Source organism: Microtus pennsylvanicus, chromosome 10 (assembly GCF_037038515.1).
Source record: "Microtus pennsylvanicus isolate mMicPen1 chromosome 10, mMicPen1.hap1, whole genome shotgun sequence".
NCBI lineage: Eukaryota > Metazoa > Chordata > Mammalia > Rodentia > Cricetidae > Microtus > Microtus pennsylvanicus.
In genome coordinates, this window is record NC_134588.1 from 62,315,990 (window position 1) to 62,343,733 (window position 27,744).

At 41.9% G+C, this 27,744-nt stretch overlaps 1 protein-coding gene across 3 annotated transcripts in view; it reads left to right on the forward strand.

Moving 5' to 3' along the window:
• Positions 1–27,744, forward strand: part of Flnb (filamin B) — a 135,399-nt gene that overhangs the window by 37,679 nt on the left and 69,976 nt on the right. For all 3 annotated transcript variants that reach the window (XM_075988532.1, XM_075988533.1, XM_075988534.1), the window contains exons 2-8: positions 5,226–5,474; positions 7,246–7,343; positions 8,505–8,652; positions 22,458–22,576; positions 23,240–23,317; positions 24,841–25,003; positions 25,582–25,779. In XM_075988532.1, the coding sequence (XP_075844647.1) occupies positions 5,226–5,474; positions 7,246–7,343; positions 8,505–8,652; positions 22,458–22,576; positions 23,240–23,317; positions 24,841–25,003; positions 25,582–25,779 (1,053 nt within the window). The remainder of the gene's footprint in view (positions 1–5,225; positions 5,475–7,245; positions 7,344–8,504; positions 8,653–22,457; positions 22,577–23,239; positions 23,318–24,840; positions 25,004–25,581; positions 25,780–27,744) is intronic.

A 27,744-nucleotide genomic window follows, 5' to 3' on the forward strand; every position in this document is an offset into this window, starting at 1 on the left:
TGCTCTGACCGTATTCACTCCTGGTTACCTTTTCTCACCCTTTTCTCTGCTAGTTCTCCTCATGTGCTTGTGTGTGTGTGTGTACTGCGTGTTTGTACATGCTCCCGAGTTTCCATATAGGAATATGGAAATATTTTTCTTTTTACTTAATATATTTGTTGAGTTTTATCTATTATTCTTTATAACTGTGTATATATTCTACATTGTATACATGTGCGTGCACACACACACACACACACACACACACACACGCATGCGCACACCACTTTTCCATCAGTGGAGATCTAAGATGGTTTTGTAACTCCGCCATACAGCAGCACACGTGGATGGGCAGGTATCTCTGGTATGGCTGTGTATCCAGGAATGAATGGTACAGCTTAGTCATATGGTAAGTTGACTTTTAACTTTCAGTTTTTTTGGGACAGGGTTTCATTATGTAACAGCCTTGCCTGTCCTAGAACTCATTCTGTAGAGTAAGCTAGCCTCAAACTCACAGAGATCCACCTGCCTCTGCCTCCCAAGTGTTAGGATTAAAGTCACGTGCCACCACCATCCATCTGGCACAAGGAAGGCACCTTCTATAGTGGCTGCTGTAGTGTATTTTCCTACCAACCTTTTGTAAGGTGCCTTCCTCCCCTCCTCCACCTTGCCTGCGTTTGTTGTTTTTATGTGGGTGTGTTTGCCTGCACCTATGCAAGTGTACCCTGTGCGTGCAATACCCTTGGAGGTTAGAAGAGGGCACCAGATCCCGGGAGCAAGTTGGAGACAGCCATGTGGATGCTGATAATCCAAGCCCCCTTCCTCTGCAAGAGCAGCAAGTGCCTTAACCACCTTAACCATTGAGCTGTCTCTCAGACCCTTGTTTGTTTTTTGTTTTGTTTTGTTTTGTTTTTAATGTTAGCCGTTCTGACAGAAGCAGCGAATTTCAGTGCAGCTTTGTCTTGCATTTTCCCAGTGGCTAAGCACATAGAGCATACTTTCATGTATTAACTGTCTGTACTTCAGTCTCTGAGCCGCACTGGCTCTTAGCAGGTAACAGTTGCTCAGTGGACAGAGAGCAGAGAATGTGGAACTTTCTGTTCCTGTGGCCCTGTGGCCCTGGTGACATTCTTCCCTTCTTAATTTCTGGTGTCACTTCTTGCCTGTTTATGGCCCTGTAGCCAGCCAATTTGTGGCCAAAGGATGGCCTATTGTTCTCATTCAGAAGAATAAAACTATGGGATGTTCTCCACCCACGTCTGTTCTCCAGGCTCACTAACTACCCCTGCTACCTTGGTTAATCATAAGCAGCCAGGAACTCCCAAGATGTGCCAGGATAGCACTAGATGCACAAAATATGGAACATAGTTGTACGGGTCTGAGCCTCATTGATGAGAGCTGAGAGAGGTGAAAGTTACCACAGCATTGACTCTTGGAGAACTGGCCCTTCAAGGAGGTTTTCAAAGTTGCTTCTGCAGGATGCTTAAAATTTCTGGTACTCACCTCATAATTGACCCCATTCCACATACAAATGCTTCTTAACAAGGACTAGAGAACTGATATAAAAATATTCCATCTTAGAATTTATAGTAGTTTAAATTGACTTTCTAGCTATTGAAAAAAGAAAAGGGCCAATGCTGTCATTTAAAAGTAACTAGACAATTGTAGGTAGTTTGAGAAAGTGTGTGGCTTGGGGGCAGTGTTGTCTATTGCCAGGGTAGTTATGTGGGAGCTATGATTGGTCAGATTTGGGGAGGAGAAATCCATGGCCAGGTTCCAGTCCAAGCAGAGTCTGGGAGATTGGGCAGACTTGCTGGGCGCCGGCTTGTTTTGTTGGTGAAAGCTAGTGGCCCTCCAGCCTCTTACTCTGGGGATGCTTTGGTCCACTCTGGTCTTTTCCTCCTCTTGTGTGTCAGAATGAGCACTACACAGCACACCAGGCCCATAGCAATAGCCAGACATGCACACTGGGATGCCCTGTAACATTTCCTTTTCAAGGCCTAGGAAGTCTCCTGTTTCCTGTGGATGGGAACTGGGGAGGTCTTTTGGGCAAGTCTCCATCTTTTTATTGTTCTAAGAGCTGGGCTAAACATTTGAGCCTTTACCTGTCAAAACTCACTTTTGGAATGAAGCCTGTCCTCCCTCCAGCTTCTTAGACTAGCAGAATGAAGGTATCATGTATCCCAGGAAGGCCATAAAGGGGGCTTTCCTGTTAGGACACCCACCTTGAACTCATTGGAAACAGAAGTTTTGGGCATTGTATATTTTATAAGTTTGGCTCAGACTTTGACTGGATCTGCTTGAAAAAGACTTTGCTTTTCTCCTTTAAAGCAACATATGTAACCTGTATAGAAATAGAGCTATCTGACTTCAAGTTATGAGATAAATGTGCCTGTGCAGTTAGGCATACATGTGTTTTGAGACAGTGTCTTGCTTGCTATGTAACCCAGGCTGAGCATGAACTCACTGACTTTGAATTCCTGAGGATCCTCCTGCCGTGGGCTCCCTAGTGCTGAGATTACAAATGTGTACTACCACATCCAGATGAGATTTGTCCTTTTTTCTTATGCTAAAGATTGAACCCAGGAGGGCCTTGTACTTAGGCACGCATGCAAGTCTCCTTCTGAAAAGCGTTTGTTTCACACATACCTCAGGGAAGTTTGAGTTTTACAGACTTATGCCTGTGGTGGGGTGAGGCTTCTTAACCCTCACAGTGCAAGAGGTTATTGATGTCTCCAATGTGTTAAGCTGCTTCCACATTGTGTGCAGTTTGGTTTGTCTTTACTGTTCAGGTGCCTCAAGGTGGGACAATCGGCAGCTGAAGAATGCTCAGTGTCCCACTGTGGTCCTGCTGTGGGAGTAGAAGGCAGTCCTGATGTTGAAGGGAAGGATCCCGGCACACATGCAGTTGTGCGTGTAGCACCACCAGCCTTGGCGTATGTGAGAGTGTACTCCACAGGAAGACAGGGTGAAGGTTCTCGGAGGCAAAGAAACCAGAACATAAAGTCAGTGGAAGAGGCCAGCTTTGAACCTGAGTATGCCATGTGTGGTTAGGTGACAAGCCTCAGGCCAACTGACTGGTACCTGTTTAGATTTATGAGCTTAAGGAATTTGATTGGACAGCAGGCACCATCAGTTAGTTGAGACAAACAGAGGTACCCAACTAGAACTACGATGTAGAGACTGTTTAAATAGCGGTTGACCTTCACGGCTCTCAGGGATACCAGGAGAGGGAGAAGCTGCACATCTATTGGAATGTTCAAATATTTGCCAAGAGATGACACGCTGTAGAAACTGTACCAGAGGCTTGAAGGGGATCCCAAAACAGTTACGACGTCTTCAACTTGGGTCTCAGTAGGATGACGGGTGATTCTTGATGATGTGGAAGGAGGGATAAAGATCAATTCTAAAGATAGTGTTTAAATTTTGATGGGTGCAGGGGGAAGGTGGGTGAACAGAGAGCCAGGCATGGTATTATATGCCCGTAATCTAGCACCTGGGAAGCAACAGGATAACCACCAATTTGAAGCCAGCTTAGACTACAGTACAAGAGTCAGCCTCAAAAAACAAATAAAAATGAGGACACAACTGGCCAGGGTATTGACAAACTCTCTGAATCAGGAATAGGATTGAGAAAGGAGCCCCGATTTAGGCTTGTCTACAGAGACTTTTCTGGTTGCATTAGCTTAATTATCTTCTGAATGACGTGTCTGAGCAGCAGAGATGAATGTGATTTTTAAGTCAACATTGGTAAGACTGAAGGGGAAGCCAGCCTCTTAAATGTATAGATAGGAATATAAACAGAAACAAGTTTTTATAGGGAAAAGAGGACTCTGATATAATTGCTAGTAAAAAGAAACATTTAAACATTTGTGCAGAAAGATATAAAATCAGAACAGCAAACAAGGGACAGTAGTACAGATTGCACGCCATTATTACTTCTGGGACACACACGCACCTTTTATTGTGTGTATTTCTGAAGTGATTTATTTATATTTGAAGCTATAAAGGAAACATCAATTTGGGATTCATTTTTATTGTTTTAAAATAATGTAGCTGTGTCTGCACGTGAGTACAGACACCCTTTTAGCTGAGGCATGAGGTTTTGTAGCTGGAGCTGCGGGTTGTTGTGAGCCACACATGGATGCTACGAGCCAAAGTCAGGTTGTTAAAAAAGCAGTGTGTGCTCTTAATGGCTGAACATTTCTGCAGCCTTGGAAACATCCACTTTAATTGAAAGAAAAACAGCCAGAAACTTAGGTACAAAACAGTGGGGTAGGCCAACTGGGGAGAAACGGCACCATAATAGTTACATTTACTGCAGGCTTGGAAGTGTTACGTTACTTGTGAATTAATTTGCTTCAATGTGGAAGACTCCTCAGGTCATTTCTTTTATTATTTTATAACATTTATTTTTGTATGAGAGAGAGAGAGACAGAGAGAGAATGTGTGTGTGTGTGTTTATGTGTTTATGTGTTTATGTGCTTAGAGAAGAGAGGAAAACCACTTTCATCATTGAAATCGTAGGCTTGGCAGCAAGCACCTTTACCCATTAAGCCCTCAGATCATTTCTTGGTGTCCACATGTGTGCAGCCCTCTCTTTGAATGTCTTCTACATTTGAAGAGGGAATTGTATCACAATCTTGAGTCTCCTGCCCAGGATCAGTTCTTCGTTTCAGCCGTCTTTCAGTGGAGAGGCAACCAGAACACCAACTCCTGGACGAAGAGCACTGGGGAATTCCATTTAGTTAATTTATGTCTCTTCATCAGTTTCTCTAGTAGTCAGAAGTTTCTCCTACATCTCCCATCATATTTAAATGTCAGTCCCAAGTATATCTTCTGCCTCCAAGCTTTTGACCACTTGCCATCTTGCCATCCATTTGTGGATGCTGAATCAGGGGCTCATCTGTGGCACGGGTAGTTTGTTGTTGATCTATCTCATCTGCCGCACTTCAAACATGGACTTCTCTAAAATTTAATATTTCTTTGTTTGGAGAATTTTAAGCATGCGGAAAAGTAGAGACAGTAATATAATGACCCAGGGCAATAGTTAGCAAACACGCTGGATTGCTGCTGGAGTCGTTTCATTTGAAGATGCTTTCAAGCAGATCCTAGTACTACATCCTTTCACACTGAGGTATCTCAGTACGGTTCCCTGTGGACGAGGGTCCCATTAACTTTGTACAAAGAGCTGGACACACTTTTGTGTAACTCAAAGTGACCAAGCTGTTGTCTTGTCTTCCCAGATAGCAAAGCCATTGTCGACGGAAACCTGAAGCTCATCTTGGGCCTGGTATGGACTTTGATCCTTCATTACTCCATCTCCATGCCTGTATGGGAAGATGAAGGGGATGATGATGCCAAGAAGCAGACGCCAAAGCAGAGGCTGCTGGGATGGATTCAGAACAAGATCCCATACTTGCCCATCACCAACTTTAATCAGAACTGGCAAGATGGCAAAGCTCTGGGAGCCCTAGTGGACAGCTGTGCTCCAGGTAAGTGCCTGTAATTGCCGAAACCATCTCTCTAGGGTGGAGCGTGTAGGTCCCAAACCTGGATTTCTATGAGAAAGGTTGTTTGTGGTAGCTGGTGTGGGTCTCCTGGTTTTGGTCCATTGTAAGACAGAGGATGAGCCACAAATGTTGTGTGTGCTCTTTCAAAGGTCTGTCCATACACATTTGGCAGTGTATCCAGTCAGCTATTCAGATCACCAAAGAAGCCCCAGAGCCTGAATTTTGAGCAGGCTTTGGGGTTATAATCCAGATTCCAGTCCTATGTCTTCCCACATTGGTGCCTCGTTTCCTGTTGGCTTAAAGAAAACATGTGGCTCACTTCAGTGGCTTGGCATGGGAATCTAAAGTCTTCTGCTGAATGGAAAGTGACTGTTTTTATTAACTACTAGTTTGACTATATATGGCTTTCTTTGCCCCTTTCTCTCGGTATTGCTGCAGAATACTACTTGGTGTGGATCCAGTTAGAGCCTTTTCCAACCTGGATAGGCTCTTTCCTGAGTGGTTGAGTGGACACCAAGATGTAATTATCCTCACTAGAGGCTTGGATTGATGGGTAGAGTTTACTGGCTCACACACAGTAGAAAAGCTAGAACCAGTGTTTATATGCCACCCCCAAATTATTTTTATTAAAAAAACATACTTTAATAATTATATCTTCCATTTACTGAGTATTCTACGTGAGCTGGGCACATGAATACTGAGCAAAGTGACAAATCTCAGTGCACTCAAAGCAGAACTCACTGGTGTCAGGGAGAAAAGGCTGCATCAAAGCCTCATTCCTCCTTGACCGCCCACAAGCTTGAATCTTCCAAGACTAATTCAAAGAGTAGCATTAGGCCATCAAGCTGGCTCAGTGGGCAAAGGCCCTTGCCATCAAGTCTCAATGACCCATGTTCAATCCCTGATACCCACATGGTAGAAGGAGAAAACTTATTTTTGGGCACTGTGGTATGTGCATGTGTCTATACACTACACATACATAACAAATAAATAAATGCCATTTTTTAAAAGTGTCGTATTAGCTCATTTCCTAGTGCCCTCTTCCTTACTTCTTCTGCCCAAAGGCACAATTTATGCTAGCTCTTCTGAGTTTAAATCAGAGAGCTTTACTTCTTGTACTTATTAGGGCCTTTTAAATGGCTCTAGGATTGTGCATCTGGGCAACTGGAGTTTTGAATCACATAGGATGCTAGTTTAATCTTTGTTAGATATATCTAGGCATAGTATTAAAAAAATACCTTTCGGGGCTGGAGAGATGGCTCAGCGGTTAAGAGCATTGCCTGCTCTTCCAAAGGTCCTGAGTTCAATTCCCGGCAACCACATGGTGGCTTACAACCATCTGTAATGAGGTCTGGTGCCCTCTTCTGGCCTGCAGGCATACACACAGACAGAACATTGTATACATAATAAATAAATAAATATTTTTTTTAAAAAAAAGAATACCTTTCCTGTAGAATGGCACCAAGCCCAAGCAGTTTTATAGGCCTTCTTTGTTTTAGTAGACCTTGAAGCAATGGGGAGCCCCGTTCTTGCTGTCAGAACAGGTGTCCTATAAGCGTGTCTTTGCTCAGGCTGAATAGTTTCCGTGCTGACATGCTCTTAACTATCGTACTTTTTGCGCCTCAGATGTACAGTTATTAAGTTGGTGGAAATTGCTGAGTAAAAAGACTAAGTGGTTGTGTTATCAGCACATGACTTCTTTTAATCTCTTTGTCAACTAATGCTAAAAGCACCCTTCCTGTGTCGCGAACAGGTCTGTGCCCAGACTGGGAATCCTGGGACCCACAGAGGCCAGTGGATAATGCGCGAGAAGCCATGCAGCAGGCTGACGACTGGCTGGGCGTCCCACAGGTACCTACATGCACGCCGCCGTGTCCCAGGAGACAGCTCCCACCCACTAAGTTGTTGCTGGTAGTCTGGATGCCTTTCTGGGTCAGACCACAGTCTGACCTTCTTGGCATTCAAGCCTTTAAAGAACCTCGCCTCCAGCACTCTCCCACCATCCCAGTTAGTTCATAATGATAGGTTCGTGTGGATTTAGTAGCTTATAGATCATTCAGAAATCTTCACGTCACAAGCTGGTAATTCCTCCCCCCACTTCCCTCTCTACTACTCTTCTTCTCACCTCCTGCCTGATGTCTTACTCTATAATCCGGGCTGACTTTGAACTCCTGATTTTGTCTCAGCCTCTGGAGTGCTGGGATTTCAGGTGTGTCTCACTGCAAATTTTCTGTTCTCTTGGTTCCAGATATTTTGAAGGTTATCTTTAAAACCAGCCAGCAAGCATGGTCCTTAACTATTAGGATGAGTCTTAAGGAGCTACCAGTATTTGACTGTTTTTTAAACCTATATAAAAGAAATATAATTTTAATTTGTATTTAGAACTTTCTTTTATTATAAATCAAGATAATACCCATTAGTGGAAATTGCAGCAGAATTTGCATTTTTCCATAATCTATCACAGTAATCACAAGGGGACTCAAGCTTTTGGTAATTCAAAGATAACCTCTAAATTGCTGCGTATCTTACTTGAAACCAATCTTTTCCTTGTAAAAATCTCCCTGAAAGAACCATGGCTCCCAGCATCAAAGCTATGATCAAAGAGAAGTTGTAGAAAAACCAGTCGTATGGGACAGAAGATCCTTCATTGTAGACTATGCTAATGTGCTTTAAAAACATTGCCATTGCTTTATGGGTATGTTCCTTTCCCTCATGTACCTTATCCGCTTTCTGAAACATTAGACCAGGGGAGTGAACAGGAAGTCTTTTGAAGGAGATGTGGGGGAGGGGCATGTCAGGAATCTCTGGGAATTACATGTAGAATTTTGGGAGAATATCTCCCACCTTACAAAGGAACCAGCAACACATGCGTATTCAGACGCTGATCTTGGTATGGTTTTAATGTGATTTCACTAGAAATTGAGTTTCTTATTTGCAGCATGTGGTTTAAGGGAGATTTCAGTGGCTGCAAAGTGGCATGGCCGAGCAGTCACCCTCATGTTGTCCTTCTAGGTCATCACTCCTGAGGAGATTATTCACCCGGATGTAGATGAGCACTCCGTGATGACCTACCTTTCTCAGTTCCCCAAAGCCAAGCTCAAGCCAGGCGCTCCTCTTAAACCCAAACTCAACCCAAAGAAAGCCAGGGCCTATGGGAGAGGTAAGTGCTGGTCTTGTTGGATCTGAGGCTTGTTCTCCGGCAATAGCTCTGGGAGCAATTCTCTCGGGATCAGGACGCTAAGGAGATGGTATAGTCAGCAAGGGCTTCTTGTGCAAGCACGGGGACCTGAGTTGGGATCCCCAGCACTCACCTAAAAACCAGGGATGGCGGCACACTTCTGTATTTCCAGGACTAGGGAGGCAGAGATAGGGCGTCTAGGTCTTTCTGACCTTCCAGTCTAGCCATACGCGGAGCTCCAGTTTCAGTCTGTCTCAAGACACAAGGATGTAAGGGTTCAATCTCTAAAGATACCCTGCACCTTTGGAGAGAGAGCGAGAGAGCGAGAGCGAGAGCGAGAGAGAGAGAGAGAGAGAGAGAATGTGTTTAGACCTAAAATTCTGTTTATGATTACCTTATTCTTTCTTGAGAATCTGTCTTTCCTGAAGTAGTGTATACTGAATTTGCTGCTTTGTGTGCTTCATGCAGTAGCCCTGGGAAGACTGATGCTCTCATTTAAGAGCCAGAGCCTGGTCCATGGTGGCTGGGATGGGTCTTGCCCCAGGTCAGGGATGGGGGTGGGGTAAGAGCCTCTGCCTTCTAGATGCTGATTGATTTCTCCTGTCAGACAGAATCTGCTTGAGGTTTCCTAATGAGGTGGGAACTCTTGTTAATTCCTGGTGGGCGCTTCCTTGCTGAAACATCCTGTTTATGACTCTCACTGTAAGATGCCCAGCACCTGGTGGCTGGTCAGAGCCATTCCAGGCATCTGGTCAGTTGTGGTCAGCAGCTGATTTGAAGCCTACTCGTTTTTAAAGGAGGTTAATTAACAGTTGGATATGGTGGTAGGTGTTGCCTTTAAATCTCAGTGCTCTGGAAGACTGAGGCTGAGGAATGTCAAGTTTAAGGATGACCAGAGTAACAGTATGACCCTGTTTTAAAACAAAGAAACAAGCCGGGTGTGGTGGGGCACACCTCTAGTCCCAGTACTCAGGAGCAGAGGCAGGAGGATCTCTGTGAGTTTGAGGACAGCCAGGGCTACCCACAGAGAAACCCTGTCTCAAAAAAAAAAAAAAACCCCACAAAAGCTAAACGAACAAAACAAGAAATAATAAAATGACAACTACATGGCTGTGAGTTTGGTTTCTGGTAATATTAGTGCAGCAGTTCCCCCTTTTTATAAAGAAGACAAGAAGTACATTTTATTTCTTAATTTTTGTAACTAAAATTTTCTTGGTTACACGGGGGTCGTACAAAGATGGGGACAGACCACCAAAATCTCCTAAACCAGGAGCAAACTTTATTCCAGGAAAAAGAAAAACTTTCCACGGGGGCACAAAAAGCTTATGAGCAATAGCTGTGACCTTAGCCAGAAACAGGCTGTTTTAGAACTCCCCTTTTTATAGCAAGAAGCAAGCATTAGGCATGAGCAAAAGAATTTTTACAACCTCAAGGTGCAACTCAGATACAAATTGCTTTTTCTTTTACAATTTCCATTAACAGGTGGTTGTTGTTGTTGTTGTTGTTGTTGTTGTTGTTGTTGTTAAACTAGTGTTTGTATTTTGCCCATTGTTTCTCTCTGGCACTTCCTGATTGTGTTTACCAAAGCTCTGTACTCCACTGATATTGCCAGTTTTGCATAGCAGGGAAGGGTATGGGAAAATGCACAAACAAAAAGTCAGGTTAAAAGTTAACTTAGCTTACATCAGTTGTTGGTCATGAGTGGCTGGGGTGTTACCTAAAAGCTGACCCTCAGTTTGCAGAGGGACTCTCCATTTGCAGAAGAACGCTTCAGCGTTGCAGACAGAGCTATGGGTTGTGAAGCAAAGTAAACCACTGTGAACAGTTAATCTAAGCCGCTGATGGTCTGCTCTCATTCTCCTGAGTTTACAGCTGTGTATCTCTTTATTTGCACGATCCTATTCCTAGAACCTGCATTTCTATGTTCTTATTCTTGAACTCCAACACTTAGATGCTTGTTTGCACAATTCGGTGCTTCCCCTCTCTTTGGTTAATAACTGGACAACTTTGGAGGCCCTCTTCCCTCTGCCCATCATCATCTCCAAGTAGCTTTCTCTGAGTCAACCAAGGAGGTAAATGCTATGAGGACTCTTACAGATAATGTTTCCTTAATGCAAAAAAGCTAGAGATGACTCTCATGTCAACATACTGGCCAAAGGGGCTTACTTTCATCAAGGCATGAAATGCTTGTTTGTAATAACCTTATCACTGGCTGTGCAGTTTCCTCATTGTTAGTGTGAGACGGTTTCCTTTCATGGTGCTGTCTTCCAGAAAATGACTGCTCACTAGTTCAGGAATGTGGCTGGTCATTGCCCATTTCCTTCTTTGTAGGTGTTGTGAATGCTAGGAAGAAAAACAAGCTGTTTTCATCTCATGTTTATTTGTGTGTAGGTTTGTTTTTACATTTTCTTTTCATCACGATAAATTTATTGCTCGGAATATAATGTTCTGGGACATTAAACACCCTCATCCGTCATAAGGGCTATCACCATTACTGTTGATCTGCAGAGCAATTTTAACTTTCAAAGCAAAACACTGTGTTCACTAAACAAGCTCTCCGTTCTCTTTTGCCCCTTTCTCTTGGCACCCTCCATTCTGTTTTCTGTTGGTACGTTTGTTTAGGTATCTGGAAATGGAGCAACATTGTGTGTGACTGTTGTCTCCAGCTTACCTCACTTAACATATTTTCAGAATTTTTTTTTTACATTATAGCATATATCACAATTTTCTTTTTTATGGGTGATGATATTCTGTCGTATGTCCTGTATTTGGTTTATTCATTCATTTACTTATATGCGTTTGTGTTGTTCCACCTTGTAGCCATTGTGAACAATGCTGCCAAGAACATTGGTACCAGGAACTTTTGGATTTATATCTAGGCATAAAATTGCTGGACCATGTTGTGAGTCTTTGCTTAACTTTTCTTCTTTTAAAATAGGAAGGCAACATGGTCACTTTGGGTAGTGGGGGCACCACACAAAGAGTCTGTGAGACATGTCCTTCTTCCTTGGTGAGATGGAAGTCAGGCCTCTTTTGCTTCATTATGATGTTTTATGTGTTAACTTTGTTTGCTACTCAGACTAGGAATGGAGACTACTCCATGTAGTTTAGTTTCTAAAAGGGTTCAGAGGTTTGTTTCCTACTGTGGATATTTGGGTAGATTCGCATTGACTCCAGTTAACAATTGCAAAGTCATCTGTTGAACTCTGAGTTGCCTGGGGCTTAGGATCTTTTGTATGGCTCCCTTGCAGGGTTAGCATTATTGAACACACCTGTTCCTGAGCTGAGCAAACCCTTTTCCAACCCTTATTCTGTATGAAGCACTTGTGTACCCCTCTGTCTGAATAACTAGAGGGTTCCACATAGTGAGCATGACTCTGCTGGAGTTTGATGGAGTATGGAGGATGTGGTTCAGCTTCCCAACCAAACCTGGTTAGCTGGGGGACATTACAACTAATTTAACTGAGTCATTGACAAGATAAGATGCAGAATAAGTTATTTCTCAGACTGCTAAAGTCAGATGGAATAAGTGCTTGTCAATGGCGTAGGTGTGTGTTCAAATCTTATTGTTAGTGATCTGATCATTTTATAAGCAAAAGGAAAACAGAAAATAAAATCCAAAAACCCACTTTCCAATTTATAATCCCTTTCTTTCCTTTCAAGTCTGAGGCATTTATTTTAAATGGGGTGTGGGTCATGGGGGGGGTGTTCATACTGAGATATCCTTATGAAAGCTAAAACAAATATTCTATCATTGAGCCATATCCCTACCGCCCAAAGGCAGAACGCTCTTTCGGCACAGTACGTGATCTATGTTCAGCCAAACACCTTAGGAAAAAACCCTGCCCTGTTCATTTATAAGCAAAGTAAAGGTGGAGCCAAGACTCTGACTAGAGTCTAGTTTTAAGGTAGTGATGATATCCACAGAGGCTGTGTAAGGTGTTCCTCTTCTGGCTGGTAGAGGGGGAGCTAAAACTCAACCCTAACTCATTGGAAATGGGGAGCCCCTCTCAATTAAAACCTCAAGTACAGTGGGAGTTGAGTGGACATCCTGGACTTCCTCCCCTGCTGGAGGGGTGTAATAAAAAACAAGCCAACAGAGAGGTGACCTAAGACCCAAGAGTCCCATGACATAGAACCTAGCTGTCCAAGTTTCACCTTGAAAAATCACTTGCTGCACCATGAACCAAGATCTCAAATCAAATGAAAAGGACCATTGATGTCAGTTGTGAGATGACAGACATATAAGAATTATCTTTTTAAAGTGTCTATGGTGTTAATATTTTTTTTACTTGACGGGATTTAGAATCACCTAGCAGATCAACTTTTGAGCAAGTCTGTGTAGGATTTTCTAGATTGGGTTAGTTGAGGTATGAAAACTATCCTAAACTATTCCATCATCTGGGATCGCTGGTGAATTGAATAAAAAGAAACTGAGGCGAAACCTGTATCCACTATGTGAACTGTGGATATGATGTCACCCGCTGACCAGGCAGCTCCAGCTCCTGCCACCATAAGTTCCTTCCATGGTGAATTCCTGCACTAAAAACCAATTAATGCTTCCTTCTTGTCAGGTATTTGGTCACAGTAATGAGAAAAATAACTAATAGAGTGGCCATTTTTAAAAAGACTAAGACTTCAACTACAATTAAACATACTCTTAAAATAAATGGGAAAAAAAAAGAAGTCTTAGGAAATAAATAGAATGCCCAGACAGAAACCCAAACGCCCAGAAGACCTTGAGCCAAACTGAAGATCTTAGAAGTAGGGAAAAAAAATACAAAAAAAAAAAAAAAAAAAAGCCCAAAGAAAGAAAGAAGAATAACTGAGATGACTTCTTGGATGTGTTCGGTAGCAGAGTAGAAAGACAGAGAATCGGTGAACTGAACATGGAACAGGAGAAATGGCCCAATAGTCTAAATGAAAGACAGGAAAAGGAAAAAAATGAACAGAGCCCCTGAGACCGGTGGGAACCAAAACAAAAGTGTGAATGATCATGGGAGACATGGGAGGGGGTGAAAAGAAGACAGGGCTAAAAACTACTCAGAGAAATATTTGGCTAGAAACTATAAATGAACATGATTAAAAAAAAACACCCAGCAGAAGGAATATGCATAGTAGTACTCCTGGGGACAAGGGCTATCTGGAAACACTTCAGAAAACTGAAGACCACGAGAGGTGTGACTTGTGTAAGGCCAGAACTGTCTTGAACCTTTTACCATCACCTCCAAATGCTGGAATCACAGCCTCTGCCACTACACCTGCCTGAACCATGGAAGTTTATGCTTGGTGTGAGACCTTGAAAGCGTGCCCAAAGGAAATACCAGAATGGCAGGTTTTTCATCAAAACCATGGAGGTCAGAAGGAAGTAACACTGCATTTTGCAAGTGTTTTGTTTGTTTGGTTTTTTTTTTTTTTTAAAGACATCAACTAGAATCCTTTTTATCCAAGGGAAATCCCTTTACTTTCAGACAAGGGAAAAGTAAAAGAATTTGTCACCGAAAGTCTGTCCTGAAGGGATGGCCTTTTCAAGGAAACGTGTGAAAGAAGAAATCTTGAAATAACAGGAAGAAAAAATATGGAAGCAAAATTCTGTGCTAACTACAGCAGACCACCTCAATCCAACCAGATAGCCTGAATGAGTCTAGAAACATTTAGGAAATTTAATTTATAAAATTGAAAGTCTCCTGAAAACCCCCAGATGCTGTGGATGATTCCACTGGAGAATTCTACCAAACATTTAGGGAAGGATTAAAACAGATTTTATGGTCTTAAAAATAAATAAGGGATGAGAACACTTATGTTCTAGTTTGGTCCCTGCTGCTGTGATAAAATACTGACCCAGAAGCAATGTGGGGAAGAAAGGATTTATTTCAGCTTGTACCTGCAGTCTTTGAGGAAAGCCTGAAGCTCCAGCTGGAACCTGGAGGCAAGAGCTGAAGTAGACCCTGGCAGGGTGCTGCTTACTGGCTTGCTTTCCAGGGCTTGTTCAGCTTGCTTTCTTAATACAACCCAGGATCACCTGCCCAGGGTTAGCACCACCATGGTAGGCTGGGTCTTCCCACATCAATCATTAATCAACATTTCCCACAGACATGCCAGAGAGAGGTCAGTCCGAAGGAGGCAATTCTTCAATTGAGGTTCTCTCTTCCCAGGTGACCTTAGCTTATGTCAGGTCACAAAACTAGGCAACAGATTTGGCCCACTTTATGAGACTAATAGTAAAACTGAAGCCAATACCAAAACAAAGCAAAAACACAGAGATCAATGGAATGTGGATGTAAAAAGCCCATCACAAAATATTATCATATACATTTGGGTAATAATATAAAATAGGTCACACATGGTGACTGGGTAGCAATATAAGTCTGGTCACTATTAGAAAACTTGCCAACACCATCAACCAGATTAAAGTAACAAGTTGGTGGGAAAAATGCAGGGTCATACTATGTTAAAAAAAATCAACTGACAAAATTCAGCAACCATCCATAGTAAGAACTCAGCAAAGGGGAAGGACAGACAAACTTCCTCAATTTAATGTAGAGTCCCTGCCACAGAAACTCGTGGCTGACATCTGATTAATGGTGAAAAGCTGAGTGTTTTAAGATCTGGAACACCGGAGAGGGTGGCTGCTCTTACCATTTCTTTGCAACATAATATGGGGCGGGGTGGTTTGAATGGTAAGGTTAGGTAGGAAGTAGGCTTTAAATGTGGACAACAGCAAAGTCAGAAACAAAATGTCCAGTTGCAAACGATGTGCTGGTCTGTACCGACCATCTCGAAAAATAAAAGAGAAAAGCCAGGTGTAATGACATGACATACTCCATTAATCCCGGGCAAAGGCAGACAGATTCCTGTGCTTTCAAGACGAAACCCTCTCAAAAGTCCCCAAAACAGAATTAAACTTTCCTCGAGTAAGTTAAGTTCAGCAAGATGACAGGGCACCAAGTGACATGCCAGGCTGTGTGCAAGTTTTATATTGTAGAATACACACGTGGATCCTGGAATTGAAAATGGCATGTCATTTTACAGTCACATAGGAGAGAAAATAGGTGTGCATGCAGTAAAACATGGGATTTATAATCTAGAAACCATAGTGAAGAGACCCGAGTACACAGAGACTGAAACAGAGATGTGGCTTCTTCCTAACTGGTCATGTTGACACAATTGCTATTGAAATCTTTGCAATGAATTCAGCAGTGGCAACTTGCCTAGCTAGCACCTGTGTGGTCAGTTCTTAGCACCATAAAACAACACACACATACACACACACACACACACACACACACACACACACACACACACACACACACAAATGAAATTTTCTTTTTCTGTAGGCAAGAAGCCAATGTTCTCAACATAAATCAGCAGGAAGAAAACCTAGCACTAAACATACGAAGCCTGTACAAGCCAGCCGTTGCCCCCATTGGCACTTGTCTGTCTCAGCACAAAGTGCTTTTCGGCCTCTACTCCCTATATTTAGTTTCTGCCCAGCAACCTGAGTGGATTTTCCTGCTGACTGCTTTTCTAGTTCTCTGTGAATAGCAGCTGAATGGCTCACAATCAGCTGTCTTCTTAGAACCTTCTGCCTGACATTGGTTCAGGTTGAAGCCCCAGTCTCTAACCAGCCTTAGACACTGGTTACAAGGAGTGGATCCTGGAGTTATTTACAGTTTTTATCTTACTTGACTCCAAATCAGAGGTTCCTGTGACCTGTGTGACCGGTCAAACAGAGCTCAGGGAATACCTGTGTATCCTGGTATATTCTAGAATGAAAAGAGGTCCGTATCGGGAAGTTCACAGGATCTCAGAGTTAGGATGGGCCACACTCCTGGCAAGCGAATATTTTTCCCAACCCAGATGCTTCTGGATTCTCAAGCCTGGCTTTCTTCTGGTGACCAGTCCTAACTGAGATTCCCACCAAAAGCTATCAACCCAGGAAATTCCAGGGAGCTTAGGAGTTCTGTGTCAGGAACTGGTGTAGAATGGTTATTCCCATTCCAGGATCACTTGGACATTACAGGGAGTTTGTGGGCTCTATATGAGGAACCAGGTTTAGAGGAAGGAGACAGGTCCAGATATAAAACCTTATACTTGCTTTACTCTTATACTCTTACAAAACTTTTATCTGGATGTTTATACTAGCTTTGAAAATGACAGACACCTGGAGATAACCCAGATATCCTTCAGTGGGAGGATGAGTAAATAGCTACATAGCACAGAACGTTACTCATCAGTGAAAAAGTAGCAGCAGCAGCCTGAGTGGATCGACAGAGGATTTCCAGTGAGAAGGACCATAAGGTTGCGTAATATATGATTCCATTTATGCAACATTTTTGAAATGGTAAAATTACAGAGATGGAGAACAGATTAGTGGTTGTCGAGGATAAGAAGAGGGTGGACTGGAAGGGAATTGGGTGGAACTCCTAAAAGGGCACCATGAGGGATCCTTGTGGTTATAGAATGCTCTCTATCTTGTCCATATCATTTGCAGTACTCTGGTTGGGATATCATATGATCACTTTGCACCAGTGTTACCATTGAGGGCCCACTTTCTCTTCTGTCAGGTTCAGGTTATCGAGATTTATGTTGAGGTCTTTGATCTACTTGGACTTGAGTTTTCTGCAGAGTGATAGGTATAGATCTATTTGCTTTTTTCTACATGCCAGCATCCAGTTAGGCCAGCACTATTTGTTGAAGATGCTTTCTTTTTTTCCATTGTATACTTTTGGCTTCTATATCAAAAAGCAAGTATCCATAAGTGTGTGGATTTGCTTCAGTTCAATTCCATTGATCCACCTGTCTGTTTTTATGTGGTTTTTATTATTAATGCCCTGTAATAGAACTTGAAATCTGGGATGGTGATACCTCTGGAAGTTCTTTTATTGTTTTATTTTTTGGAGGTTGGTATTGTTTTAGCTATTCTGGGTTTTTGTTTGTTTGCTTGTTTTTCCATACGAAGTTGAGTATTGTTCTTTCAGGATATGTAGAGAATTGCGTTGGGAATTTAATGGAGCTTGCATTGAATCTGTAGAGTATTTTTGGTAGGATGGCCATTTTTACTATGTTAATTCCTATTGATCCATGAGCATGGGAGATGTTTCCATCTTCTGATAGCTTCTCTAATTTCTTTATTCAAAGATCTGAAATTCTTATTAAATAGGTCTTTTACTTGCATGGTTAGAGTTACACTAAGATATTTTATGTTATTTGTGGCTATTGTGAAGGTTGTTGTTTCCCTGATTTTTTTCTCAGCCCACTTATTGTTTGTATATAGGAGGGCTACTGATTTTTCTTTTTCTTTTTTTCTCTTTCTTTTTTTTTTTTAAGTTAACCTTGTATCCAACCACTTCACTAAAGGTGTTTATCAGCTGTAGGAGTTCCTTGGTAGAATTTTTGGGATCGCCTCTGTATACTATTGTATCACCTACAAACTTTGACTTCTTCCTTCCTGATTTGTACCCCCTTGTTCTCCTTTAGTTTTCTTATTGCTCTGGCTAGATTTTCAAGTATTATATGGAATGGATATGGAGTGGACAGCTTGTTTTGTTACTGATTTTAATGGAATTGCTTTGAGTTTCTCCCCATTTAATTTGATATTGACTATATATATATATATATATATATATATACTTGCTGTATATTGCTTTTGTTTAGATATGTCCTTTGTATTCATGATCTCTCCAAGACTTTTAACATGAATGGGTGTTGGATTTTGTCAAAGGCTTTTTCAGCATCATGTGGTTTTGTCTTTCAATTTGTTTATGTGGTGGATTACATAGACAGATTTTTTTGTAGAACCATCCCTGCATCTGGGATGAAGTTGACTTGATCATGGTGGATGATCTTTTTGATGTGTTCTTGGATTCAGTTTCTGAGTACTTTATTGAGTATTTTTGTATCTATATGTTCATGAGGGAGATTGGTGTGTAATTTTCTCTGTCTCTTTGTTGTTGATGATGAGTCTTTATGTAGTTTGAGTATCAGGGTGACTGTGGACTCATAAAATGAATTTGGCAATGTTTCTTCTATTTATATTTTGTAGACTATTTTAAGGAATATTGGTATTAGCTCTTCTCTGATGATCTGGTAGAATTCTGCACTAAAACTGTCTGGCCCTAGGCTTTTTTTGGTTGGGAGACTTTTAATGACTGCTTCTATTTCCTTTGGGGAGTATAGGTTTATTTAAATTGTTTATCTGATCTTGATTTAACTTTGGTAAGTGATATATCTATTGAGAAAATTGTCCATTTCTTTTAGATTTTCCAATTTTGTGGAATACAAATTTTTGACCTAAGATTCTTTGAATTTCCTTGATGTCTATTGTTACATCCCCCTTTGCAATTCTCATTTTGGATTGTTTGTTTGTTTGTTTGTTTGTTTTGTTTGTTTTTTGGATATTTTCTCTCTGCCTTTTAGTTTGGAGAAGAATTTGTCTATCTTGTTTTTTTCTCAGAGCCAACTCTCTATTTCATTGATTCCTTGTATTGTTCTCTTTGTTTCTATTTTATTGATTTCAGCCCTCAGTTTGATTATTTCCTGCCTTCTATTCCTCTTTGGTGTATCTGCTTCTTTTTCTTCTAGATCTTTCAGGTGTGCTCTAAGTCTCTGGCATGAAAATTCTCTAATTTCTTTATTCAGGCATTTAGTCCTGTGCTCTTTCCCCTCAGCACCACTCTCATTGTGCCCAATAAGTTTAGGTAGGTTCATTTTCATTGAATTCTAGGAAGTCTTTATTTCTTCTTTGACCCAGTGGTAATTCAATAGAGAGTTGTTCAGTTTCCATGAGTTTGTAGGTTTTCTGTTGTTTCTGTTGTTGAAATCCAATGTTAATCCATGGCAGTCTGATAGGGATACAGAGGGTTATTTCAATTGTCATGTATCTTTTAAGACTTGTTACTGAGTATGTGGTCAGTTTTGGAGAAGGTTCCATGAGGTGCTGTAAACAAGATATATTCTTTTGTGTTTGGGTGAAATGTTCTATAGATATCTGGTAGGTCCATTTGAGTCATAATGTCTGTTAGTTCTATTATTTCTGTGTTTAGTTTCTGTCTGGATGACCTGTCCATTAATGAGAGTGGGGTGTTAAAGTCTCCCACTATTAATGTGTGGAGTCCGATGTGTGACTTGAGCTTTAGAAATGTTTCTTTTACAAATGTGGGTGCCCTTCCATTTATGGCATGGATGTACAGAATTGAGATGTCATCGCGGTGGATTTTTCCGTTAGTGAGTATGAAATGTCTTTCTCCATCTCATTTGATTAATTTTGGTTTGAAGTCTCTTTAGATAGCTACACTCACTTGCTTGTTAAGTCCATTTGCTTAGAAAATCTTTCTCAATTCAAGGCCAACTTGGTCTATAAGAGCTAGTTCCAGGACAGGCTCCAGGCTCCAAAGCTACAGAGAAACCCTGTCTCAAACCCCCCCCCCCCAAAAAAAAGAAATCTTTTTCGAACACTTTGCTCTGAGGTAATGACAATCTTTTATGTTGAGGTATGTTTCTTGTATGCAGCAGAAGAATGAATCCTGTTTTGGATCCATTCTGTTAGCCCATGTCTTTTTATTGGCAAATTGAGCCCATTGATGTTAGGAGATGTTAATGACCACTGACTGTCTGTTCCTGGTATGTTGTTGTTGTTGTTGGTAGTGGTGGTGTGTGTTTCCCTTCTTTGGATTTTACAGGCATGAAATTATCTATTGCCTTTGTTTACATGGGTGTAGTTTTTTTAATGGTTTATTTATTTTTATTTGATGTACATTGGTTGGTGTTTTTGCTTGCATGTATGTCTGTGCGAGGGTGTTGGATCCCCCGGAACTTGAGTTACAGACAGTTGTGAACTGCTATGTTAGTGCTGGGAACTTAACCCAGGTCCTCGAGAAGAACAACCAGTACATGGGTATATAGTTAACTTCTTTGGGTTGGGATTTTCATTCTGGTATCTTCTGTAGGGCTGGATTTGTGGATGGATATTGTTTAAATTTGACTTTGTTATGAAATACCTTATTTTCTCCAAGGTGATTAAAAGTTTTGCTGGGTATATTTGTCTGGGCTGGTCTCTTAGAGTCTGCAAGACATCTTCCAGACCCTTCTGGCTTTTATAGTCTCCATTAAGAAATCAAGTGTACTTCTTTTTTTTTTTTTTTTTACTTTTTCGAGACAGGGTTTCTCTGTAGCTTTTTGGTTCCTGTCCTGGAACTAGCTCTTCTAGACCAGGCTGGCCTCGAACTCACAGACATCCACCTGCCTCTGCCTCCCAAGTTCTGGGATTAAAGGCATGCGCCACCACCGCTCTGCTCAAGTGTACTTCTTATAAGTCTGCCTTTATATGTTACTTGACCTTTTTCCCTTGCAGCTTTTAATAATCCTTCTTTGTTCTGTTTATTTAGTGTTTTGATTCTTATATGACATGAGGGCTTTCTTTTCTGATCCAATCTATTTGGCATTGTGTAAGCTTCTTGTACCTTTATAGGCATGTCCTTCTTTAGGTTAGGGAAATTTTCTTCTATGATTTTGTTAAACATATTTTCTAGGATTTGAGCTTCGATTCTTCTCCTTCTCTTCCTATTACCCTTAAGTCTGGTCTTTTCATGGTGTCCCAGATTTTCTGGATGTTTTGTGTTAATTTTTTAGCTTTAACATTTTCTTTGACTTTCTTCCACTGTATCTTTAATGCCTGAGATTTTCTCTTCCACCTCTTGAATTCTGTTGGGGATGTTTGTATCTGTAGTTCCTGTTTGCTTACCCAGATTTTCCATTTCCTGAATTTTCTCTATTTGTGCTTTCTTTATTGCTCAATTATCTATTTTTTAAATTAATTAATTAATACAGAATATTAGCTTTTTTCCTTCCTTTTTTCTTTCTTCCTTCCTTCCTTCTTTCTTTCTTTTTTTCTTTCAGTAGGGTCTCTTGTAGCCCAGGCTGGGGGTTAGACTTGCTGTGTTGCCTGGTGGCACTGGGGATCGAGCCCAGGACTTTGTACAAGCAGTGTACCAACCAAGCTTTAGCTCCAGCCTCTCTTTGTGTCATTTTCATACATGTAAATAAATCATCATTCTTTGCTCATATTCTCCCTGCATTGCCCTTCCCTTTCTCCCCTCTCCCCACTGGTCCTCCTCCCCCAAATCCTGGTGCCCAAGAAAGTCAGAAGTGATCTTCAGATCTTTTTGGAACTGGAGTTATAAGTTGTTGTTAACCACTGTGTGGGTTCTGGGAATGGAACCCAAGTCCTTTGCAACAGTAGCAAGTACTCATAACAGCTAAGCCATCTCTCTAACCCCTCAAGTAACTTTTTAATAACTAGGTATTAAAGAAAATACACAGTATTTGTCTTTCTTTACCCCCATTACCCTTTTCTTTTCTTCCGAAGACTTTTTCTCCCACAGGGTCTTATGTCTATTTTTATACCATTTATGTCTGCACCTGAAATCCACATATGACAGAAGATACGTGATATTTGTCTTTGAATCAAGCTAATTTTGCTTAGCTATCTTAAAATTGAAAATTCTAATTACAAATAATAACCAGATACAATTTTTTAAAAGTATATACAGTGTTGTTTTAAAAAAAAAAGTGTACCTTTCCTTCTTCTGTATGACTTCTTAAAGGCAGGCCCTGCTGCTAGCTACCACCTATGTATGTTTTCATTGTTGCATGTGCCGCTACCTGAAACTAAATATTTTAGAATTGGATATTGTTTAGGTAACATGAAGAAAAGACAAGACATAGTGGGTGATGGTTTGTGTGAGAGAATGGGTCAACTCAATAATTACTGTCTAATTTCATGACAGGAATCGAACCCACTGGAAACATGGTGAAGCAGCCAGCCAAGTTCACTGTAGATACCATCAGTGCCGGGCAGGGAGATGTGATGGTGTTTGTTGAGGACCCAGAAGGAAACAAAGAAGAGGTATGATGCTGAAGGATATTGGACCTTATCAAGACCAGAGACTGTATCTTCATGTCCTCATAGCTCTCCACCAAAATGTTACCAGAAAGATCCTGAGGCTTGCCATAGATAAAGTAACTTGCCCAAGAACTCTTGCAATATACATTGATTTACAAGAACACAGTGTTTAATAAAGTAAAAAATACTTTGGATGAGTCACAAGGCTTGTTAATTGAGGTGTCCTGATTTTCCTCTACTAATCATCTTTAAGTTGTAAGCCAGGGCCTGAGTGTATTATATTTTCTTAGGTCTAGATCTCACTCCTGTCACAACACAATCTGAACTTGTAAATATACCAACACATTGTCTGGCTTCCCCTCTGGGGCAGGGTCTCTGCCCAACTTACTGTTTTATTTTTGGCTCATAAAACTGGTTCTTGTATCTCCTAAGCTAATAATAATCGCCAAACTAATAGGTGATCAAGGAAATCTACGTTGTGTTTTCTCGGCCCTTGATGGCCAGTCCCTCGAGAGTCCTAGCTTTTTCTAGGTAGTTTCATCCCACCCACCCCCCTTTTGTTGTTACCTCTTTGCTGATACCTCTTGGGGGACAGAAATGGCCTCACAACACATGACTTACTCATACCTCGCTTCTTCTCTAACTGATAATCATTTTCTCTTCTAGGCACGTGTGACCCCCGACAGTGACAAGAACAAGACATACTCTGTGGAGTATCTACCCAAGGTCACTGGGCTGCACAAAGTAAGATAAGGCACAGCCATAGCATGGTCTGGTCATTGGGCTTGTATTGTTATATATTAAAAATAGAGATCGTAGAAAGAGGAATGGTCTTGTTGGCAGGTGTTTTTAACAAGTCTGGGTGTGGAATGCAGGATCTCTCACATTCTAGGCAAAAGCTGTAGGAGTGACTTAGATTAACTACTAGTTACTAGATTGTTCATGCTCATTTGGGAAAAACGGTAGAGTCTCTATGAATCAGACTTCGTATTAACAAGTACATCTCTATTTAAATTCCCCAGAAGTTATTTGTAATATCCTGATTTTTTCCTCCCTAATTCCACATGGGTACCTAAAAATTGAAGCTGTATGTCTGGACTATAGATACTATAGTGACTACCTGTGGCTTCTGTTCTGAGTGCTTCCTTACTCATCCCCCTTTGAGATTGGCTAGAGAGTATCCTGATCTTAATTCCTGTCGACACACAGCTCAGCTCACTAGCAGCAGCAAAGAATTCACTTGGCATCTGAGAATGCCTGGGATCCAGCTCCCAGACCCTTCACCTCAGCATCATCTCAAGCTATGTTTGAGACTAATTCTGGGATGATTCCATAGGGCAAGAGCTCAGAGTCTGGGCTACAACAAGTGGGTAACCTAGGAATGTGTTTTCCACTGAAAGAAAGCCTTCTGTACACAAAGCCAATCCTCCTATATCATGCCCAGACTTTAAGACTGGTTCTGCTTTCTGCCTTGAGCTTTTGTGAATTCACCAGGACTCTTCTTACTCCAGGACATCGTGAATCTGGGGAAATTAAATCTTAAAAGGGAACATTTATGATCTAATTGGTTTATCCCAACCAAGTATAGGTTCATAGGAAACTCAGTCTAGGTCCCTTGAAATATCCCAGGATGCGACATTTTTCGCTAAGGTTGTAGACAGAAGTCATTATACTTTGCCTCAAACACTGAGATCTGAGAATGATCTTAGTCTGTGAAAAATCTGACTCAGTATCTGAAATCTTGGGTTGGTACACTTTGTTCTGAGAATGCAGTAGCTCTGTCTGCACTACTAAAGGAACCCCATGCCTAGATATTTAAGTATAAATGGTTGTGCAATCCCTGTTAGAAAGGCTGAGTGCCCTGTAAGATGTGCTGAGGTCATGTGCAACATAACTTGTGGGAACAACCAACCAATGACTGGTCTAACTCGAGGCCCACACCACAAGAGGAAACCCATGTCTGACACTGCCTGGATAGCCAGGAACCAGAGAGGCTGGACAGCACAGAGATCCAGGAGATTACCAAACACAATCAGAAAAAAATAAAATAAAAGACCAAGTGTATCTGATATCATGGGCATGGGCATAGCCATATGCTTGATGGGTCCAGGAGGTAAAATCTCTGATTTGAGGACTCCTGCTTCCAGCCATCTTTGGGTGTCCAATCGTGAGAAAGCTGAAAGAAGACTGGATGGAAGCGCGAGGTTGGGTGGTGCTCTTGATGGCCAGGGAGCAGCTGTCACGTCCATCTCTCTTGTTACTTGTAGGTCACAGTCCTCTTTGCAGGACAGCACATCTCTAAGAGCCCATTTGAAGTGAACGTTGACAAAGCCCAAGGAGATGCCAGCAAAGTCATTGCAAAAGGCCCAGGGCTGGAAACTACAGGGAACATTGCCAACAAGCCCACCTATTTTGACATCTATACAGCTGGTAATGTGCTTTGACCTTTGCGTCTTCTTGATGATCTCAAACAGAATCCTCAGGAAAGCTTGGGGCACCCAAACTGTGGTCTTTCAGACTGAACAAACAACTTTTTCTCATGAATTAGTTCTATTTGTATGTATCTTCACTACGGACCCTGACTGATGACTTCTCAATTTCTGTTCAAATTCCTGTCTGTACTAGATTTTACCAGTCATGCGGAGAACAAGTTTTATGAAAGACAAGGGGAATGGGCAGCACAAATGAGCAAAATGGTTGTTGATTTGTTAGCTTTGTTTTCTTTTAGTTTTTCTAGACAGGGTTTCTCTTGTGTAGCCCTGGCTGTCCTGTAACTCGCTCTCTAGACCAGGCTGGCCTAGAACTCACAGAGATCCACCTGCCTCTGCCTCCCGAGTGCTGGGATTAAAGGCGTGTGTCACTATCACCTGGCAGCTTTCTCTCAATTAAAAAAAGGAAACAAACGGTGTGGAAAAGAGGACCGGCGGTACAGCCTTGCAGTTTGCACTGGTTGGCAGCAAGCATTTGAAAGGGGAAAATGTGCTCATGGAATGGCGGTTCTTTCCCAGGAGCTGGCGTGGGCGACATTGGTGTTGAGGTGGAGGATCCTCAGGGCAAGAACACTGTGGAGCTGCTGGTGGAAGACAGAGGAAATCAGGTGTATAGATGTGTGTACAAGCCAGTGCAACCCGGCCCCCATGTGATCAAGGTCTCCTTTGCTGGAGATGCCATTCCCAAGAGTCCCTTTGGTGTGCAGGTTGGGGAAGGTAAGTACTGGCCAAATATACCTGGCATAGAGACTAACAAACCTGGACTCACTCAATCCTCTGCCAGAATCTCTTCAACAGGAAGTGGTAATTCAGGATCAGTGTTAATACGAGTTGTGTTCCTCAACTTTCCTCCCTGCGTCAAAATATCTAAATTGATCACATTAATAGATGATAAAGCTATTTGGTTTATGGCCATGATCTCTTGGCCCAGTTTCTCGTAGGCCTATGGTTTTGCTGCATAGCTGTGATAGGCACAAGAGGCAATAGAGCTGTTACCACATGGTAGCCAGGAAGCCAAGAAAGAGATAGGAAGGGGCTAGGCCCTCACCGATCCTTTACAGCAGTGGTTCTCAAACTTGTTAACACTGCGACCCTTACTCATGTGTGACACCCAACCATGAAATTATGTCTTTGTTACTTTAAAACTGTAATTTTGCTATCGTTCATAAATCGTAATGTAAATATCTAATATGCAAACTCCAAGGGGTCATGGCCCACAGGTTGAGAACCACTGTTTTACAGAGTAAATTTCCAGTGACCTGACTTCTTTCCATTAGGTCCCACCTACTCAACACTTAACGCCACTAAGGAACACTTCAAGTCTACTTTGTACCGCAGATTGAGTATCCCAATCTGAAAACTGTATTGTTTCAAGATCCATTTTTTTTTTTGGTGTGTGTGTATACACTGACATGATTGTCAAATAATTTTAGATTTTCAGATAAAAGAAGCTCAATTAACAAAATCTGCGTAATTTGTTGTTTGTTTTTTCAAAATGGGGTTCCTCTGCATGGATAGTTGTGGAACTCACTCTGTAAGTGGATCCACTTGCCTCTCTCTCCCAAGTTCTGGGATCAAAGGCGTGCACCACCACCTCCCGCCCCGTGCAAATAGTTTTTAAAAGTGTGTCTGAAACGGGTACTGGATTTAAAGCTCAGTAGTGACGAGCTCTTCCTGTACTTCCAGAGGATTTGCTTTCACTTCCCAGCACCTACACCAGTCGACTCTTACCTATCTTCAGCTCTAGGGGTTCTGATTCACTCTTCTTGCCTCCATGGGCTCCTGCACATGTGTGGCAGGCACTTACATAGACACACATAAACATCAAAAACACAAAATCTCACTATAGCAAAATCTTTTTGTTCCAGTCATTTTTGATAAGGGATACCAAATCTGTATGCAGAGACCTAAGTCTGTTAGATGTGGTATCTAAGACCAAGCTTGACAACAGCAGGTCCTATAGTCTGGCTGTTGGGCACTCAGCTCAACTGCATTAACCCACATGTATGTCTATGCATTTCAGGTGTGATTACCACTCCAGATTGTAGGTGGGGTGACTAAGGCTTGGATCTTAGTACTGTAAAACATATGTAGGACCGTAGTGTTCATTGACCAGGCCTGTAACCACGCTGCTAAATTCCTCTGCAGCCAGTAGCGTATCTTATCTCCTGGTGTTAGAGTTTCTCCCTCTCTCTGTTTCTTTGACTTTTTGTTGTTGTTTCGCAACTATGCTGCCTTTTCTAACCAATACTTGCCTCTCCCTATTCTGTTCTCCATCTCTGCACCTGCAGACCTGGCTGCTTCTTCTGAATCCTGCCTCTGGGCCAGCCTGGACCCTGAAGCTCCTGGCTTCCTATTTGCAAGCTCTGGGCCAGAGGCTCTTGCTTTGGTAAGGGCCGGTTGAGTGGGGGCGTCTTTACCAGTTCTTCGTGCTGATTGCACGTGTCAGGGGAGTCTGTCCTGTGTGTGACTTCAGGAAATTCCTGTACAGGTGGTAGTGATTACAGTTCGTCTAGCCAGATCCCAGCCTGAACGAGGTGCTGAGGGTGGCAGCAGATCTGGCGTGTTCCCTCAAATTCTTCAGCTGAGTGTTTATGGGAGCTGAGCTGTTAGCATTTTGGTGTTGACCATGTTGTATATGTTTAATATTTCCGAGAGAGAAAGAACACATTTAGTCCCCCC